This window comes from Lytechinus variegatus, chromosome 4 (genome assembly GCF_018143015.1).
Source record: "Lytechinus variegatus isolate NC3 chromosome 4, Lvar_3.0, whole genome shotgun sequence".
NCBI classification, from domain to species: Eukaryota; Metazoa; Echinodermata; class Echinoidea; order Temnopleuroida; family Toxopneustidae; genus Lytechinus; species Lytechinus variegatus.
In genome coordinates this window covers 46,571,185-46,592,164 of record NC_054743.1, presented here as the reverse complement: position 1 = coordinate 46,592,164, position 20,980 = coordinate 46,571,185, and the positions used below count along the sequence as shown (strand labels likewise).

General features: G+C 37.6%; 1 protein-coding gene and 1 long non-coding RNA gene across 2 annotated transcripts; both read left to right on the top strand.

Moving 5' to 3' along the window:
* The first annotated feature begins 1,301 nt into the window (after positions 1-1,301).
* LOC121412724 lies at positions 1,302-5,862 on the top strand. Its single transcript, XR_005969658.1, has 4 exons — positions 1,302-1,388; positions 2,905-3,097; positions 4,454-4,608; positions 5,758-5,862. It is a non-coding gene; the product is annotated as an uncharacterized LOC121412724 (long non-coding RNA).
* A 7,332-nt stretch (positions 5,863-13,194) lies between these two features.
* LOC121412723 lies at positions 13,195-20,332 on the top strand. The gene is made up of 5 exons (XM_041605495.1): positions 13,195-13,380; positions 14,290-14,461; positions 16,272-16,340; positions 17,958-18,090; positions 19,836-20,332. Exons 2-5 carry the CDS (start codon positions 14,372-14,374, stop codon positions 19,907-19,909), a joined length of 366 nt encoding a protein of 121 aa, XP_041461429.1. The 5' UTR covers positions 13,195-13,380; positions 14,290-14,371; the 3' UTR covers positions 19,910-20,332.
* The last annotated feature ends 648 nt before the right edge of the window (positions 20,333-20,980 follow it).

The window sequence follows — 20,980 nt, the reverse complement described above, 5'->3', positions numbered from 1 at the left end:
CAACTTGTCGGACACAATTTTTTTAATATGGAAAGTTCCCTAGGTGTATGTACGTCGTCATGAATATTAATTAGGTGGAGTGATTAGTCACACCCATCTTCCCCTTTGTCATGTTATTACATGAAATCACAATTATTTTATATTTTCATACATGGGTGTATGGTATGTCTCCCTTATACTAAAATAAGTTGCAGCAATGAATATCTAATGCGTTAAATCAGTTGCCAGTCCAACATTTTCCGTTTATTAAGCTAGAAATGTGAATTAATATAATTTCTTAAAAAATAAAATACGAAATGAGCAAATAATATTTTGCTCTTAGAGCATTCAAGAAGAATATGCATAAATCTATTTTACAAAAAAAATACGCGAAGTTTCAATGTGTCATAACTTCGTTATTTTAATGAAATTTTCCTTGATTTCTCTGTTTTTAAAACTCACACCCACACACATATATTTTTATATATAATAGCTAAATAGCTAAGGTTTGGATGGAGCTACAAATGGCAGGCTGAGAATACACATCACGATAAATGCGACATAAGGCATGTAAGGGGGAGGTGTTAATAGATAAATAGGATGAACCGTCTTATATAAGGTCAAGTATTATTAGTAATGGTCATCGCCGTTTGTCCGAGTGACCGTTGTAACTAGCCAGGCGTGACACATTGCAATCTGTATTCTGTTTATCTGACCACCAAAATCGAAAGGTGTATCGACCCATGCATCTCATCACATCCCTGTTCATTGCACTGGTGTTTTATTTTTTAACCTAGACTTGAAATGAAATGCTGAAACTTTGAAAAATAAAATGTCGACAACCATTTTGATAAATAATAATACAAGAGAAAAGAATGAAAGAATAACGGCGATAACTAATATTACATCCCTTAGCTTTATTACGATGGTCTCGCTTTATTTTCCTTATAATGTTTGGTATCATTAGGCTTTGGTTAAGGCTAATTAACTCAAGTTTGTGTCAATCTGCAGCTACCGGAAACGATATAATCTTGTTCAACTATGATTATACAATATCTATGACAGAACCCCGTCGCATGGCGCCTTTTTCGTAACCGCGCCTTCTCTGAAAACGTATCCTTAATGATTTTACAATAACCAGTGCTGACATTTTAATAATCTTTTAATTCATTATTCCTTCCCCATCATTATCTTTTCCTCGCGTTCGTTCGAGCGTGCATCCTCGTACTTGACTACCTGTAATACGTTTATGTTGACAGACAATTTGGTTCCATTCATAAGTTTTAATTCAACTTTATTCCCGCCTCGCAGAAATTAGATCGAGGAAAAATGTATAAAAGGGAAGACAATTCGACGTTGGTGCCATCAATTCCGGTGGAGAAACACTTGAACAGAGCAGCAATTCAAGGGTGAGTTGAATAATCTTCCTTTTCTCGTTTGTTATATATAATTTTTAGTGAGAAATAAGACTGCATGTGATTCGATTCCAATAACATTTTTCATTCATCATTATAGCATACGCCAGCTGACACTTACGAAACAATTCTTAAGGCCGAAATATAGTGTTTAAGTCCTTGATCGTGTCTATTCATCGTATACTAAAGTCTTGTTGAACTTAGGCAATGGCCAAACTTTGTATTAAGGTTATGGAAAGCCGAAAATTTCAAAATGTTGTTATGTGTGTTTCTCACATGTTAATATAATGTCGGTATATTAGGTCTGCTCTTTCATCCTGCTTCAATGGGGAAGAAAAATAATTCAGCTAATATTTACAGACATTTATGAATAATCTGAGTAACAGATGAGCTATAAATCGAATCTCCACGGTATAACGATAGGTGTCACAATTTTGTATTCATAGTTAAGCTACGTCTTTAGACCAGAGCTTTATAAAACCCGAATTTGAAATACGGGTACGACACGAGTGCCTAGACCAGAACATGTGATTGTCGTATTGTAGTGTTGAAGAAATAAAATGTCCATTCGATCTGTAAACTACGTGACATTTCATCAGTATTAAAAACCCAATGGGTAGGCTTCTTTTGATAATAGTAACCATACTTATGCCGTCAGTTTTCTGTTTATTCGTATAAGATATTTTTTTTATATATATCATTATTGTGCATTATAAATTATATATTTTTTTCTTTTTATATCATTTTTTTCTCCAATATTTATTTCTTTAAGATTGTTGAGTGTATGTAGCAATTTCTTTTCTCAGTTTTATTTAAATGCGAATTTAAGTGGTAAGTGCTATATGGCTATGAATATTGTGCTCATTGCTGAAGGTTTATAGGAAATAATAATGAAGGACTGTTGGAGGATGAGATGTACGCCAACTTAAACATTTGAAAAATAGGCAAATGTTATTTGAATATGATCCTTGCTTTAATCTTTTCTTTTAAAGAAAGAGTGATGATATTTTTTATGACTGATAATCAGTTTTATCTTTAATATTAATTAGTTCGTTTTTATCAAATGTTTTAATGCTGGCTGGATTGAGATGCTATACAGTCATTTACGGTGATCTAGGACGGGGGGAGGGGTGCGTTGCCTTGCCCCCCTTCGATTTACCGATTTTGTTCAGGTACCTATCGAAGAGGGTGTCTCGTACCCCATAACATGGACCAGGGGGAAAATGAGGTAATCATTGCCTCTGGCTAATATATTGAGAAGAATGGTTTAATTGGGCACTGTACTTTTTTGTGAGATGATTATTCTGTATGATTAGTAAACACATTAAACAGTTAATCCAAGAAGGAAATCCAAAAAAATGATGAATATTTTTGCATCATCCATCATTTGTGCTGTGTGGGTGTGACATGTCCATTCTAGAAAAAGTCCATCATTTCTATTCTTTCCTGTTTTGAGCCATTGTTTTATTTTCCTGGTATTGTGTTTTCATTCATGAATATTTATCATCAGACCACATAAATCCCCAACATGAAGTTCTTCTACGTTTGCCTCGCCTTCGCCCTCGTCGTCGCTTCCGTCGCCGCCCTCGAGGAGGATAACGAGCTCTTCGACCTCATGGACAAACGTTCGATGGATGACAGCGACCTCCTTGAAGCCATGTTGTACGAGGGTGAACCCATGGTGAAGAGGGGACGATTCAAATGTAAGTTGATTTTAACCCGGGGGGGGGGGGCACTTCCATTGACGAGTGGTACCATGCGCGAACATGGGATCCGCAACACCCTATAAACAAGTATTTTTCCATATTCTAAAAATGCATCCCTTAACAAGTATTGGCGCGTGAAACCCTCCTGTAACACGTATTGGAAACAAAACGATACCCTTGGCAAGCATTCCATGAAATGAACCCTTAAACAAGTACAGCGATATTTTCATTGTTACATGTCACGGACGTCGGTTTTACCTTTACGGTACCTACGTAATTGGATTTCGGTACGGCCCCACCTCCCACACCTCGCGCAAGTATGATTCTTAGTCGCGTATAGTGTTGTCTGTGGTGGTAAAATGTACAATTGTACATCCTTTATTTTTGTTGTGTTTTTACCCTTACAAATTTGTTCCTAAACACGTAGCTATCCAAGCGAAATAGATACCCCTTTTTTTAAAATTATTTTATTGTTTTTGACACTCTTATATGTAACGTGCCCAATCTTGAAAAATACATCATTTGTACGTGTTTTTTTTTTTTTTTTTGGGGGGGGGGGTTGCGCATGGTATCCACTCGTCAATGTAAGTGTTCCCGGGATTTTTAAAGTACATAAATTATGAACCAGGAGACGTATTTAATAGCACCACCTCAGGTCCTCAACTACTGACCCATAATGTATTATTCTGAGCACATAAGTCTTGTAATACAGGCCCATCTAAATGAACAGCACTGAGATCACTGCGCGATACAGTCATGCCGCAGTTATTATGTCAACGAGTAGCAAAACAATTGCCTTCTTCTCACAAATGTTTTAGGTTTTCGATACAAATAAAATTAGAGGGTAATGTATATACATGGATTATCTGTTTTTGTGATAGTTATCTCGAGTGCCATAGTTTAAGAGTAGCATTTTATCGCACGTACATATAATAGATGGAGTGGGGGGGGGCTTGGGGATAAGCCCCGAAAAGTTCCTCGACCAAGAAAAAAGAGAGAAAAAATGAAGAGTTAATTATGAGAATATTTTCTAAATAAATAAATTGTATGAATTCATCGCAGAATAAGCTTTTCGTATAAGAATGTCTTCATTTGTGTGCGCTTATTACTTTTTTTTAAACAAATTTTCCCAATACACTGTGTTTGCCCTCTCAATGTTTTGGCTCATTATTCCAACAACTCGTTGTTTTCCGGTAGGCCTACATATTATTACAGGGTTTTTGGCATATTTCAATAATGAAATGAACAAAAACATTCATCAAGTTGGTCTGGATATGATATCAAGCTTTAGAAATCATAGTTAGGAAATCTCATTACATTCATTATTATAAATTATAAATTCTCTATGTACAGATTGTAAGAACGCTCGTGGTGATAGCTGCGTGTGTGACCGCAAATACAGGCGAAACAACAGAAGACGTTACATCAACTGCGTCCCAAAGAATATGGGAACACCAGTCTAAATGGACCAAGGACCAACCTCACCTTATTGACTAAAACAAGCGCAAGTAAGTATTTAAGAAAATAGTCTTGACATGAATCGATCACAAGGGCGGTTGGCCAATTTTTGTGGCCGAGGCCGATTAATTTTTCTTGTCTAATAGCTACCTTGAACGTAGGCCTATGTGTCGTCACACAAGAGGACTGACGCCGCCTTGATTTTTCCACCTCTTGAGGTGGTTTGAGTTCGCCTTCGAGGCGGCGTGAAGGCGAGTGTTATGCTACGTGTAAACACACTTTCGCGATTTTTGAGGCGGCTTGAGGCCGATTCTATGAAACCGACCCATTGTGTAAATGGGGTCATAATTATAGACGCGACCGCATTCAGATCGACGAAAGCACGTTTTTTTTCCAACCATGTAATGCAATTATCGGTCGGTTTGGAGTCAGTTTCGTTGGTGCAACTGGAGCTTTATTAGAGAGTTGTTGTACCGCGTCGCAGAACGAATTCAGGAACGCAGTAAATCTATTGAAAATGCAAGTCAAATCACAATGAACAGGTGGGAGGTCTTTGTCAACATTTGGTGATCCTTAACCGCGATTTCGTCAGTTTCTGATCTGACAAAATATGTCATTTGTCCACAGTCCTAGAGGAAAATAATGAGTTGTGCTGGACTTTCATGGTCATCAAAATATAACAGACACGAGGTTATTGATTTTTAAAGTAAAGCATAAAATTTTTCTCTAAAATAATGCAAAAATTTAGGATGTCATAGCTTTGTTTTTCAGCCGGGAGTAATCCTTCAGATTGCGAATCTTTGGGAGCACAGGAATTTACTAGACGATGTTCGACGAAGATTTTACCCACACGTTTTGCATACTGTAGTCTGCCAATAATGCTTAAAATCCGCCGTTCATTCAACTTAATTTCATGGAAGGTTGAATTGGACACTCTATACTATACATTATACCCGCCTAATTGCTTACATGCATTTCAATTTCAGCTATTAATGCGACTAAACATAATTCAGAAATGCACTTTATTCCACCATTCAGTTGCTCGTAGATTCGTAAGTAATTTCACCAAAAAAAAAAAACAACTTTAGTTTGAAACATATTCTAGGAAGGATTTCTGGTTTCGTAGGCTTATTATGTAAATATTTTTTTCTCTTAAAGTGTATCGATAATTATTCTCCCCTCATTTCATTTCGTTTCAGATGCTGCATCAATACAGCAAGCCTATGGCAATTGACAGTAATCCCGCCGTTCTACGAATCCATCATATTCCACATCAAATCTTAATTTCCAAGACTGGCCCTAAACGTATTGAGAAGAAATGCAATGTATGATTTGTAATAAGCACTGGCAAAGACAAAGTCAGTCAATAAGCAAGTCAGCATACTAAACTTATATTGTTTTATGTATAATTTGAGAAAAAATACATTTGTGAAACTTGAGATTCAGATTGTCATGAGACCGTTTATTTGAATGTACGATTTACAACATTGAGAGACGAGCAGCGAAGGGAACTAATCAAATAATTGTGTGGAGGAAAATAAAATCTGGGGAAACATATACATGTATGTGAAAACTAAACTAAAAAAGGTATGTGATTTGTGAAGATAAGAGGCAGCGACAGATAATGAAAGATTCGTTTTACTTAAATCCTATTTGTCCATTGACAAAATATGAAACATGGATAGAGGTAATAAGAGAAGAAGACAACGGGAAGAGAAAGACAAGAGATACTGAAAAAGGAGAGAGAGAGAGAGAGGCAGAGATAAAGATCAGGAATGGGGGGAGGGGGTGGGTGTTGAGAAGGATGGCGATGTATGAGGGAGAGAGGCGGAGGCAGAAACAAGGATGAATTAAGATAGGAAGTGTGGATTAAGAGGGAGAAAGAGAGGGGAGGGAGTAAAGGCGTTTGGAGGTGGTAGTTCAATGATGTTATACTGTTAGAAAATCTATCCTTAAAACAAAGAAGTTCCCACATCAGAGTCTCGAGAATACCTGTAATCTTACCAGATTGCGTAATCTCACAGGGAATTGATATGCATTTCCTTTAATAAAACACGCTTAATTTTCCCCCTTTTAAACAGACCTGTTCTGTTAAATTGTAGAAAATTTCTGTTTTGTGAATTTACATAATGATTCTGTTATTGCTTTTTGTACAGTCTTTTTTTTAACAGTGTAGGTAATATAGTCACAAGATTTCGAAACACAGGGTCTGCCTATATTAAACTGTTGGTTAAATGAGGTCCAAAACCCATGTTTCAGCGACGCTAATTTGCCCCTGAAATATCGAAAATTTTGCTTGCCTTAAAAAAAATTCCCTTTTAAATTTCCTGAAAAGCGGAGTAACTCTATATAACTGCCATTATGTGACTATATCCTTTTAACTCATGTCTTAATTTTCGGGAAAGAGAATAAATGTGAATAACACCTTGAGCATTTATTCTCACATTCGATTTTTACAACAGTCATGTTTTCATCTAATGGTTCCTCGTGAAATTTAGAATTTGGCCGTTTTACGGTTTAACGGATTCAATACTAATAACTGATTTATTCATATTTATAGCACTTTCCTTGATTTAATACATAGATACACGTATTATCCAGAAATTTCCACGACATTCCATAAAAAATGGGTTATATATCAACAGGTCGTTTATGATAGTATATCCACAGATGTCTTTCGCTATCGCATCCTAAGTTTCATTTTATCTAAACAAGAATACAAACTTGAAAAAGAATGGTGTACATGTAGATTAACTAAACTTAATCATGTTAATTGTGTTATAAAGGCGTTAAAGCTCTCATCAGATTAGGCCTTTGCGTAATAAAAGAACACCACGCATATTTTTTTTTGTTTTGAAGTAGTATTTATTAAAACATTCAGTTCAAAATCATACATACAATAGTAAATTAACAAAACATTGTTCACAAAGTCAAATAAATAATTATTCATAATACAAAAAAGAATTGTACAAAAAAAATACAGAATATAACATTCGCGTCATCAGGAACAAAATAGTTATAACAAAATAATTCATAGTGACGCAATTGAACTGAATGAGTAAAACAAAGTAAAGCCCTCCTATCCCAACTGCCCTCCCCCCACATCCCATCCAAGCCCAGGAAGCGCGACCTGCTTCCCTCCCCTCAACCCTACCCTCCATTTCAGTCTAACTGTATGGTTGAACTTTCTTAGCCTCAGCATCCCTAGAAAATAAACTTGTCCCATTTTCTGAAATGATTTGTTAATAGACCTCTCTGTTCAGCTAGTTTTCTTTCTTCAAGTCTATCTTCTTGTATTTTTTCCTTGATATGGTTAAGGGTCGGTGGATCTTTTGTGTTTCTACTATTTTTTAAAATCATATACTTTATGAGGATTATTATGTGATTTAATAATTGAGCCTCTCCTTTAGTTGACCCTTCCACGCCTACGTGTACACCTTTTTTATCTATATTTGTAATGATAGGGAGTTGAAGCATGTTCCGACATTCTATCCATATAGTTTTTATTTTATCACATGAAAATAATATATGATCATATGTTTCTTCTTCTTTACTGCAGAATGAACATAAATCATCTGTTGTCATTTTAAATAAATATAAATATTTTTTTGTGTATAGTATATTGTGTAATATTTTAAATTGAAATTCTCTGAGTCTGCTGTTCAGAGTCGATTTTCGTGGTCTTAGAAAAATATCAGATATATCCTTGTTTGTTAAATTATATTTTTCCTCAAGTTTTTTAAATGCTTGGGGTATATCCGATTTCATACTTACAAGAATATCATATATTCTTTTTGATGTGATGTCTTGCAAGTCAAAAGTCCTGCCTTTTAATTGAAAATCCAAAATTAACTCACTATCTATGGAACTTTGACCCCCTTTTTGCTGCAATCGTAGCGATCAACTTCGTACTTGTTCTACTAAAACGAAAGAACGGACAAAACATGCGACATTTCCATAGTTTCATAATGTCGCACGTGGGAGAACATAATGTACGACATTAACTACGCAAAGTGCTTAAACATGTTATAAAAGTAATAAGCGGCTTATAATTTTCATGAGATTGAAATAAAATCACAAGGTTGGCGCCATCTCAAAGTAAATTGATCGTGCGATGTTTATATGCCAATGGGACATGTAAGAGATGGCATAATCATGCGCGCCAATGTTTATTATATATACTTTCATCTACTATAATTACTACTACTACTACTACTACTACTACTACTACTACTACTTCTATTACTACTTCTACTCGTACTGCTACTACTACTATTTCTACTACTATACTACTGCCAATACTACTTCTATTACCACCACCACCACCACCACTACTACTACCACTACTACTACTACTATTACCACCACCACCACTACTACTTCTATTACCACCACTACTACTACTACTACTACTACTACTACTACTACTACTACTACTACTACTACTACTACTACTACTACTACTACTACTACTATACTCCTACTACTACTACTACTACTACTACTACTACTACTACTACTACTACTTCTACTACTTCTACTACTACTACTACTACTACTACTACTACTACTACTACTACTACTACTACTACTACTACTATTTGTACTACTATACAACTACTACTACCACTACTACTACTATTACCACCACCACCACCACCACCACCACTACTACTACTACTACTACTACCACTACTACTGCTACTACTACTACTACTACTAATAATATAAACCTAAAACAGATACATATTCAAATCAATAATGGTCCTCTTATATTATAGGTAAAGATTTATTTCTTTTTCTTTTGAAAGTCTCTTTGCATGATTTGTTTAAATGTGTAAATTATACAAAGCACAAATCGAATTAAACAAATAAATCAAATAGAGCAGTCAACCGACAGGTGGGAGGGCTATTACCCCGGCTTTAGCATGGCTACTTTGATAGGGCACTCGAGCATTCGGGGATTTTGTTTCCTATTCACCACACTTGGATTAAGAGCAGCACCTGTGATTTCATTTATTTTTTACTAATTTTTCTAAATAAATTCAATTTATTATTATTTTTATAATTATTTATATCATCATTACTATTATAGGACTATCAATTAATTTGATTATTATTAATATCATTATCTTTTTATCATTATTATCACTATTATCCTTATCATCATAATTATGATTATTGTTTTGATTATAATTATCATTGTTATAATTATCGTCATTATTATTATTGTATTAATACTGTTGTTGTTGTTGCTATTTTAATTATTGTCATTGTCTATTCTAAGGGGCGAGAACAATATAAATAATTCACTTTACCTTGTTCCCTCAACGACGGGTAGGCCTACATCCATGGCTTCCCCTCCATCTTGATCTAAGGATTGTGATTGGCCGTAATAATTGCTATAATGGCGAAGTTTATACAGAAGTCCACTAGCGTACCTACGGGGAGGGGGGGGGGGGGCAGACTGCCCCCCCAGACGAGCCACAACCCATGCAAAGGACGTATCCCTGCCCCCTGACGTGCTTGAAAGCCCTGTTTTGCCCCTGACGAGCATGAAGACCTTTATTGCCCCCCCCCCGACGAGCTTGATGACCTGTCAATTTTTCTCTGGTACGAACTCCTTTATTTGTGATTGAAGACTTTTTTTTGTTTGCTTGTCAATATTTTTTTGGCGGACTGTTTTGCCCCCCCCCGTGGAAAATCATAGGTACGCCACTGCAGAAGTCGTAACTCTTAATGAAACAGGCCCAAAATCCCAAAACAATTTGTAAATCCACGCATTTATCTAACCGGTCTTGACCGTGTGGCAAGGGGCATATACCCCCCCCCAAAAAAAAAATAATAATAACAAAAACAAAACAATTTTTTTTTTGAATATTCACATTGACCACCTCTCAATCTCTGACACTACTGAGGGCCAAACTCAAATGGCACGTTTACAAGCAGCGCGTAGCCATAGCGACACCACAAGATGGTGGAAGAGGGAGGGAGGGGGGGGGGGGGGGTGTTGGAAGGGGCGAATGCCCCCATATGATATTTCAAGTAGTGATAATAATTAGTGGAAATATGAAAACGATGCAGAGAAGGGAAGAAAGAAGGAAGAGGTGTATATCAAGGATAGATCTAGGGCGTTATTGTTCAATTGGAAGAAAAAATGAAAAAAATGATTGCATAATATATCAACATATCGTTTATATTATTTCAAAGAAGATTCTAAAAGCTATAGAATATTCACTGATGAACTATCTGAAAGGCGTGTTCATGGGATGTGAATGGAATAAATATACCGTCAATATATAGACTGTACAGGAAAACTACTCGCATGTGACGCAATAAACAAGAAAAAGCTCTACGTCATTACTCTTATTATTCGATGTATTTTCGTCAATTTTCATGAATATTTTCTCTCACTTTGGGTAAGGTTCCCCTTGAATAGGAATTGGCGCCACCCTAACCAAAGTTGGCGCTAATCTAATGGCGTACAAACATAGCCATTGATCGTAGTCACAATTCTTCTATATAAGTGAGCAAAATATTAATGGCAAATACATGAAATAGGAAGATACAGCCTATGAGCTATGTAAGGAAACAGGAAAAGGCAATGTTGTTAATTAGTATTTATCATGATGAAATGGAAAAACATTGGAAAATAAATATTAATACGAAATTTAACGATATGAGCAAGAGAAGTGAGGAATATTATAACATCGTCAGACGACTTATTGAAGATTGCTTGACATAAGGCTATGCTATACGACGTAGTGTATATACAGTTTGGAATTAGACTGGCGATAAATTGCCGAAACCTTCGAGGGAAGGGCCTAAATCAACGCCAATTCTTCGGATTAGCAAAATGATTAAAACCTGACAGACTTGAAGGAATTTTGAGCATGGCCATACATATCAAATACCAGAAAAAAAAAAAGGAACGTGCCGTTATGGCCAGCTGGCACTAAACAAATTAAAAAGAATTGTAATTGTATTTATTTCCTTTTATTTCCATATAAAGAATAAAGTGCTTAACATAACGTAGAGATCATATGGAGGTGGCCCATTTTAGCGTTATTAAGAAAATACCACTGTTCGGACCCGCACACCCATTTTCCTCCCGGGGGGGGGGGGGGGGGGTGGGTGCCAAACGCATACTTTTATTTCGATGAAACTAGATTGAGAGGGAGTGAAGCGACCGAACTTATCAAGAGGCCGCTCTTGCATTTTCAAAAGTAGAATTTGGAGATTTCCTGCGCATATAAATTTTGTGATTTTTTTTTAAATGTAAGTTTCCATTTTTTCCTGAATATAAGGGGGAGAAGGGAGACTACATGTCCCCTGCTGTGTACGACCATGGTCACCGGCGTTAAGAGTAATGAACAGGCACCTCTCACTAACAATTCACACAACAGCGAAACTATTCAAGACCGACCGGTGGTATGTCACTTGACATTGCGTAAAATATGCCTACATTTCATTTATATGCCACAAGGGATCCGTAAAAAAGGTCAGCGATTAATTACTAATTTGAAAGAACAGTTCCTATTGGTTCTTAGTCTAGTGAGCAGAATGTGCATGCAACGATGAACTTAATAGGCCATTTCATTTAGCAATTAATCGCTAACCTTTGCAGGTGCTCTGGAGTCGGTTTCCCCGAGGTGAATGCACCACAAGAAATATCTATTTAAGGGGTGACCGAAAGTACTTTGGGTGTTTTTTTTCAGTTGATCCAATGCCACTTCGTCCAATTACCTACTCGTCTGCTTGCATTTGGTCTACTTTCAGTTCGTCTACTATCCATATTTTCTCATTGCCATCTCGTCCACTCATCATTTCGTCTATTAACCAGTTGGTTCAATAGCTATTTAGTCCATATACCATTTCGTCTAATTGTGCTAAGTGTTATTTTGGCGAAATGGATGAAAATAAAATTGATATTAGACCAACTGGTTACGAGACGGAATGGTCATAGACGAAGTGGTGATTTGACCAAATGGTTGTTAGACGAAATGTTGATGGACGTAATGGCATACTAAATGAATGTAGACCATGCATGTGACGAGTGGACGAGTTGGCAAGATACGAACTGGCAATTTACCATTTGGGTCACCATAAAAATGATAAAAATTCAAGAAGAATATTTTTCACAGTTGGACGGTGCAATATGAAGGGAGGGGGGGGGGGGGTGCTTGCGATTTTCAAGTAGTGAAAACGAGAAAAGGAAGGGGATAGAAGGAAAGGCAAATTGAAAAGAGTTTTAATTCCATTCTACAATACCCATATTCTATATTATTTAATTAAGAAAAAATGGCGCAACTTGCAAAATCTTCATTTCACAATAGTTGAGTTTTTTTCAATTTAAATAATGGTCCTTTTACTTTAGAGAAATAATACAACAAAACCCAGATCGATGTTTATCGAAACCATAGAAATTCTCATTCTCTTTTGCTGTTTAATTCATTAAAATATTCTCACCTTCAAATAAAGCATTCTAATTCCAAACTCCAATGTGTCATGGACCTTATTGACTTATACGCGATACGTGCCCTTGAACGAGGCGAGGTATACAATAAATTGTTTACTTCGGTACCCATGGTTACTGTGCCTATTTAACGTATGCATACCATAATTGCTGCGATATACTCAGGCTCGCCACGATGGACAGAGTTACGCTTGGTCGGTATTATTTGAAAGGCGAATTATCCATTCGTTGGCGTGTGCACGCATTATTTACAATAATTTCACAATGATCAGCATTAATCATCATACATCAACCTTCTCCTGTGTGGAAAAGATGGTATTCTATATTGCATTTATACTCTCTACAGGTATGTGGTCTTCAAACGTCTGCAGAGTAAAACAGACATTCTTGTGCATTATCGCTTTCTGTGATTTAATCCATCAATTAATTATGATATATTTTCGTTTCAGTTGAATTTCAAGAGATTATGTGTGTGCGAGCGTGTTTGAAGCTTTCTGGGTGGTGTGTGTGGGATGAGGGTGTCTGTTAAATCTTGTCACATATTCATGAATCGGTTCACTGGCTGTTAGTATTGTAAAATGATTATTGTTATAAGAATGATGATTTTATCAACGACGGTATTCCAATTCATATGATGAATTCATAATATTCATGATATTTTTATTATTCTTAAAAGGTGTGCCCCCCCCCAAAATGGTTATTCTGCTAATTCGTCTGTAACACATTATGGCTTGTTGTATGTGGATATTATAATTATGTTCATCAGATGTGACATTAGCATACATACAATCATTTCATATGACCAAACTTCTTTTTATAATCTTTATTCGTATGTGCGTGTGCATGTACTAGGTCTGTGTATGAGGGTGTGTGTGGGTTTGTATCCTACGCCTGAGACAGTTTTGAGTTTAACCATCTGAGGACACCATACAAGCAGGACGTCCCCATTCTAATCGCGATGCCTCGAGGCGGACAATTAGGTAACGGGGGGGTCTTTATTTTTTTTAAATATTCAAAAATTAAAAAAAATGAGTCATCTGATAGAAGGAAGAGGTATTTTATTTTTTGTCCGGAAATTATTTAAGGTGTGCACACGACTTCAGGTAGCCCCCCTTTTTTTTGGGGGGGGGGATGGGGTATAGCAAGCTTTGATTCACTTAAAGAGAAACACCAACTGAATATGAAGAGTCTACAACATTCACTGTATTATAAGTTTAATGGGAATTGATATTCTTCACATCTTATTTCTACACAGAGTGATGAAACTTCCATGGAATTAGGAAACTTGAATATTGTGAGTGATATTTTTCTCTGGGCTGGCATTGCTCATAGTCACGATGACGAAAGAATCACGTGGAACGAGCAGTCCAATGAAAGGAAGCGTGGATCCAGATACACTAAAAGGAAAGATTCCCGATTCCAAAAGAGTAAGTTTAGTGAGTTTGCCGAGAAAGTACATTTTTTTAAAATGTCTTTCCATTCACAACAAGTAACATTACAAATAAAATGATGCATGTAAAATTAACGAAGTAACACCGGAAGGCTAGCATTCAGCAGCATTAATTCATGGTGCTGCTGGTATACCGAATGGAACTAATAATTAAGAAAAACACATAAATATCAATTATAAACAGGAATATATATATACAAAACATAACGTGAAGACAAACCAATCGGCCATAACCTCCCACCCCGAAAGGTAACCTAGCCTACACTGCAATGTTCAATATTTCTTTCACTTAAAGGAATGATTATTAATACTATTCTGAAATAAGTGACGTTAAAAGATAGTTAAATTACTTCAACTCAATTTGCTTTTCATTTCATGGAGATATTGGCAATCGTATAATAACTTATTAAAAAGCGCAGCCATTTTACGGATATCAATACGAGCGACATACGGAGGAAAACTGGTCCAAAAAAGTAAGAACGCCCGTTTTCGACTCGTGGTGCGGACGCCGTATGGAAAATGTGACTGCATAAAGATATAAGCATAAGCACTTTGCTCTCAAACATTTCAACCTGGAATCACTATGATAGAACATAAAATACGTCCATGCAGGTCTAAATGAAAGCAATAGAGTAAAACCTTAGTATTAAACGGCCATTGAAATGAAAAGAGAAACGAGTGGAATGCCTCTGGCCGTCTCACCAGCATCACGGAGCTCAATATAGCAGCAGTGCTGACTTTGAAAACTACTCTAACTCGCACAAGATTTTCAGTGATACATGGTTACTATTATGTCCACTTTTTATGAACTAGACCTATAAACTTTCAAAGTTATGATGGTAATTCAACAGATACACCCAATTCGGCCAAAGTTCATTGACCCTAAATTACCTTTGACCTTAATCATGAGACCTGAAACTCGCACAGGATGTTCAGTGATACTTGATTACTCTTATGTCCAAGTTTCATGAATCAGATCTATAAACTTTCAAAGTTATGATGGTAATTCAACAGATACCCCCAATTCGGCCAAAGTTTATTGACCCTAAATGACCTTTGACTTTAGTCATGTGACATAAAACTCGTGCAGGATGTTCAGTGATACTTGATTAACCTTATGTCCAAGTTTCATGAATCTGATCCATAAACAATCAAAGTTATATTGGGAATTCAACAGATACCCCCAATTCGGCCAAAGTTTATTGACCCTAAATGACCTTTGACCTTAGTCATGTGACATAAAACTCGTGCAGGATGTTCAGTGATACCTGATTAACCTTATGTCCAAGTTTCATGAACTAGGTCCATATACTATCTAAGTTATGACGTCATTTCAAAAACTTAACCTCAGGTTAAGATTTTGATGTTAATTCCTCCAACATGGTCTAAGTTCATTGAACCTAAATGACCTTTGACCTTGGCCATGTGACATGAAACTCGAATAGGATGTTCAGTAATACTTGATTAACCTTATGGCCAAGTTAAATGAACTAGGTCCATATACTTTCTAAGTTATGATGTCATTTCAAAAACTTGATGATTTGATGTTGACGCCGCCGTCGCCGTCGGAAAAGCGGCGCCTATAGTCTCACTCTTATGGTATCACTCTGCTATGCAGGTGAGACAAAAATGACTATTGGAGGTAGGAGGCATTTACATTAACAGGTTCACACATTCCTTGCATATTGTAGACAGGTGGTGCCCGTAGACAGGTTTTGTTCCATCAAAATGGGGGATCGAGCACAATTTAATACTTGCCTCTTTTCACTTTGTTTTATTGCTTCAAGGTATTTCCTTATGACCCATCTTCACACACGACATCGAAATATGCCCTGGAACCGGATACAAGACCGGAGGTAAGACGGTTTGCATTTAGAATAATGAGCAAGGATACATTGTGAATCAAATGTGTGACATTTTGGGTGTGAGACCCGGGGGGGGGGGGGATGGTATCCACTCCATGTAAGTGGTCCCCCCGGGTGTGCGAGAAAGTGAGTGAGAGGGAAGACGATAGTGTGGATGTGCGACATTATGGTGTAGGTGTACGAGATGTGTGTGTGTTTGAGGGAGGGTAAAATTGTGGATGTGTGACATGATGGTATGAGTGTGCGAGATGTGTGTGTTTGAAAGAGAGGAAAAGGACGACAGTGTGTGTGTGCATTGCAGGGTGTGGATGTAAATGGTGTGTGTTTTGAGGGAGGGCGATAGAGGGCGACATGGGGGTGTTGGAATGAGACTGCGCATGCCAGGGATCGAGTGCAAAAGTGTGGGTACCTGAAATGTAGGGTGTGGATTTAAGAGGGAGGGCAACAGTGTTGGTACGTGGCATACTGGGAGTGGGAAAAGGTTAAATGAGGGCGACAACTACTGTGGAAGTGTGCCATTTGGTGTGAGAGGGTGAAGGCAACACGGGTGTGTGCCATGAGGGAATGGAGGGTGTGTGAAAGTGTGTCATGAGGGTGTGCGTGCATGAGAGGAGGGCAAGAGGGTGTTTGTGTGTCATGAGGGTGTGCATGAGAAGAGGGCGAGAGTGTGGGTGTGTGTCATGAGCTAGGAGTGCGTGAGAGGAGGGCGAGGGTGTGGCATGATGGAGTGCGTGAGAGGAGGGCGAGAATGTGGGTGTGTGTCATGAGGGGGTGGATGTGTGAGTGTGTGTCATGAGGGAGTGCGTGAGAGGAGGGCGACAGTGTGGGTGTGTGTCATGAGGGAGCTAGTGCGTGAGAGTAGGGCGACAGTGTGTGTCATGATCGAGGGTGTGCGTGAGAGGCTCAAGGGCGAGAGTGTGGGTGTGTGTCATGAGGGAGTGCGTGAGAGGAGGGCGAGAGTGTGGGTGTGTGTCATGAGGGTGTGTGTGAGAGAGGAGGGCGAGAGTGTGGGTGTGTCATGAGGGTGTGCGTGAGAGGGCAAGAGTGTGGGTGTGTGTCATGAGGGTGTGCGTGAGAAGAAGGCAAGAGTGTGGGTGTGTGTCATGAGGGTGTGCGTGAGAAGAGGGTGAGAGTGAGGCTGAGTGGCATGATGGATGCAGGTTTGAGAGGGTAGTACGCGTGCCGGTACGCGTGAAAGAAGTGCCACAGGGTAGGTGTATTGGTAGATGGATGATGGTTTGAGGTGTGCGTGTGGAGGGTGACAGTGTGGGTGTGTGTAGACGTTTGAATTCATGTGAAAAAATATGTGGATAAAACAAAACGCGTGTTGTGCGTTTGTATTTAATGATGTTTGTACAAGACGGTATCTCAAGAAATCAAGCATCCCACAAATATCCAATTCTGGTCAGCTCTAAATCATCATGAAGTCCATATAAGCCCAACATGTGGTTGAACATCTTTGATCCTTTTGATCACATCATGCAGACCACCGTCTTGACACGCGTTTAATCATCCGAAGTGGCAGGGTACCACGTGCAATTAAATAGCCATTTCTATTTGTTAATCTTTGTGCTTGTTTGATGTTTTCTGTTTGATTTTGGGATTTAGGGCTACAACCAGAATTCTGCCGAGTCCAGTTTCAACATGGCACGACGGAAGCTACACACACTTCTCCTCGGCCTCCTTCTTGGCTCCATTCTCCTGGGCGTATCTCTCACGTGTGGCTTGGTCTTTGGAAAGGGTATTTCTACAAGTTACCTTTATATTAGAGGTCAAGTCCACCTCTGAAAAATGTGGATTTGAATCAATAGAGAAAAATTAGACAAGCACAATGCTGAAAATTTCATCAATATCGGATGTAAAATAAGAAAGTTATGACGTTTCAAAGTTTCGCTTATTTTTGACAAAGTAGTTATATGAACGAGCCAGTTTCATCCAAATGAGAGAGTCGATGATGTCACTCACTCACTATTTCTTATGCTTTTTATTGTTTGAATTATCCAATATTTCAATTTTTCGTATTTGACTATTAGGATCTCCCTGCCTGGAGCACAAAATGTTAAAATAATGGAATTCCTTGTGTTTAGGGAGGAATGAAGCTTCATTTCACATGACAATGACGAGAAAATAAAAAATATTTCATATTTCATATAATAAAATACAAAAGTGAGTGAGTGATGTCATCATTCCCTCATTTGCATACCGACCGAGATGTGCATAATAACTGTTTTGTGAATGAAGAGAAACTTTAAAATGTCATAACTTTCTTATTTTACATCCGATTTTGATGAAATTTTTCAGTGTTATGCTTGTTGAATTTTTCTCTTTAATATATGTAAATCAAGTTTTTGTTGGGGTGGACTTGACCTTTAAAGGAGGGGTCCATGCTGGGTCCCGTAGCACAAAGGTTTATTCGCTAATTTGAAAGAAGAGTTCTGATTGGATCCGAGTCAGTGTACTGCGCAAAATACGCATGCAACGATTAACGAATAACCCTAATTGTGTTACGGAGACAACGATAAGATCAGAGCATATAAAAATCCTTTACGGAGATTTCGGCAAACAAAATCCATAAAATAATTAAAATTTTTTTAATTCAAACGCTTTTCAATTTGTGACGCTACATGGGCGAAACTCCTCTTCTATGTCAAGTATTGTAAATTTGACAAAGTGTCTGCGAGAAGCTCCGTTATTATTCAATCAGTATAGTCATCCGAAAAGTCTTTTCCTGCGGTTGAGATTAATCGAAATAACTGTCAACACTCAAAAAATTGGTTTCAACCATTATTTCTTGACATTTTACGCCATTCAGAGTGGCTATTTACTGAATTTAACACATACATAGACTACCATGCTCATTTCGGATTCTCAATATTAAACAGTTTATAAATTTTATGTTATTAAAATCATCTCGACGTAAGGATGGGTAGACCTGATGAAGGCCAAGGTCTAAAGGCACATTTACATATTTTAAAGAAGCATATGCGCACATTATACCCTTGTGATAAGACAGTGCAAGTTTGCGTCTTCAAGGTTAAACCCTTTTCGTGTACCTCCATTCCGGCACAATAAAAAAAAAATGCCAAACGTTGCTCCGAATGGGACAATGATCTGTACCTATCGTGTACCTATATTGCCACCCTTCTCCGTGCTATTCCAAATCATTATTCGTGGTGACGGATGGATCTTTTATCAGGGGTTCTTTGAATAAGTGTCGATCATACACTACCTTGTATAATGTGCAAGTCGATTTGATTAGCTAACCAATATGGTAAATAATTTGTTCATGAATCTGATGTTTTAAATTTCACAAATCGAATGCCATCAACGAAGGAATAGTCTGAATATTCATATTTTTAATAGATATCATTACAACAAAATAATAGAGGAATATGATTTTGATTAATTACTAGAACACAAATCCTTCATCAAGATTATAGCACATGTTTTTATTTTCTTTGTTCTCTCTCCTCTTTACATGATCAGCCAATGAACGACCTATGATGAATTCAACAAACGCATCACAAACGAACTCTGGGAATTCAACAGTGTACAGCTGACGACTGAAGTTAACAGAATCCATGCACGAACTACACAAGATGCATGGTAGAAGGCTTTGTGGTGGCCAGTACAGGAACGTGAAATTCATGTCCTTGAGAAAATTGGATCAACAATTCGCCATCCTCTGCACATGGTAAAGGATGCCAGACGTTTGGCCGAAAACTCCTTCATCGTTCGTTAGTTGGCAGTGTGACCATTACAAACGTCCATGTGACAGTCGACGTATCGGGGTTAATGGGTCATGTGCGGGTGGTAATGCATGGACATTTATAAGGTTGATCTTTGACGATCATTAAGTTTGAATCTGACGCATCTCGACGTTAAGGGCTACAGGTGGTAAGATGGATGGGTAGGATGCCAGCGATGGCTTGAGAGATACCATTACCATCGCGGTCACCCAGATGGATCACATCTGTTTTAATATCGGTGAAGTGTGTCAAGAACAAAGTTTCTTTCGAAGCGCTGTTCATCAACAACGAACCCCATCTTGGGGGGAAACATTTTGACTGTTATGACCTAGAAATGTGCCATGATCCACAATTACGTCAAGGTTTGCAGATAGAGAAAGGCTCACTTACATATCAGACGTGCACGTTATGTCTGTGACATTGAAAAGTACAACTGCACCCAGGTGTAAACAGTCACCATTTCCATTTACCTACCGACGTCTAGTCATGCCAGTACATCAAACAGACGGGGCCTACTTAAATGTCAAGTCAAGCTCAGGAAAAAAAAATGTTAATTTGAATAAAAAGAGAGAAATCAAACTAGATGATATTCAAAGTTTCATGAAAATCGGATGTAAAATAAGACAGTTTTGACATTTTAAAGATTCGCTTATCTTTCACAAAACAGTTTTATGCATAACTCAGTGAGAGGCAAATGAGACAGTCGATGATGTCTCCCATACAACTTTTCTTTTGTTTGAATTAGACAATATTTCTTTTTTTTTGTTACAGTTTTGACTAGGGCCAATCTTACTGAACCATATATACTACTAAAATAAATGCTAATTCCACATGTTCAGGGAGAAATTTATCTTTGTTCCACTTAAAAAAAAATCATATTCC

Coding starts and splice junctions, on each gene's coding strand:
- LOC121412723 (XM_041605495.1), top strand. CDS start 14,372: ATGACGAAAGAATCACGTGGAACGAGCAGTCCAATGAAAGGAAGCGTG. Junction 14,462..16,271: donor AGATTCCCGATTCCAAAAGA/GTAAGTTTAGTG, acceptor TATTGCTTCAAG/GTATTTCCTTATGACCCATC. Junction 18,091..19,835: donor TGGCTTGGTCTTTGGAAAGG/GTATTTCTACAA, acceptor TTACATGATCAG/CCAATGAACGACCTATGATG.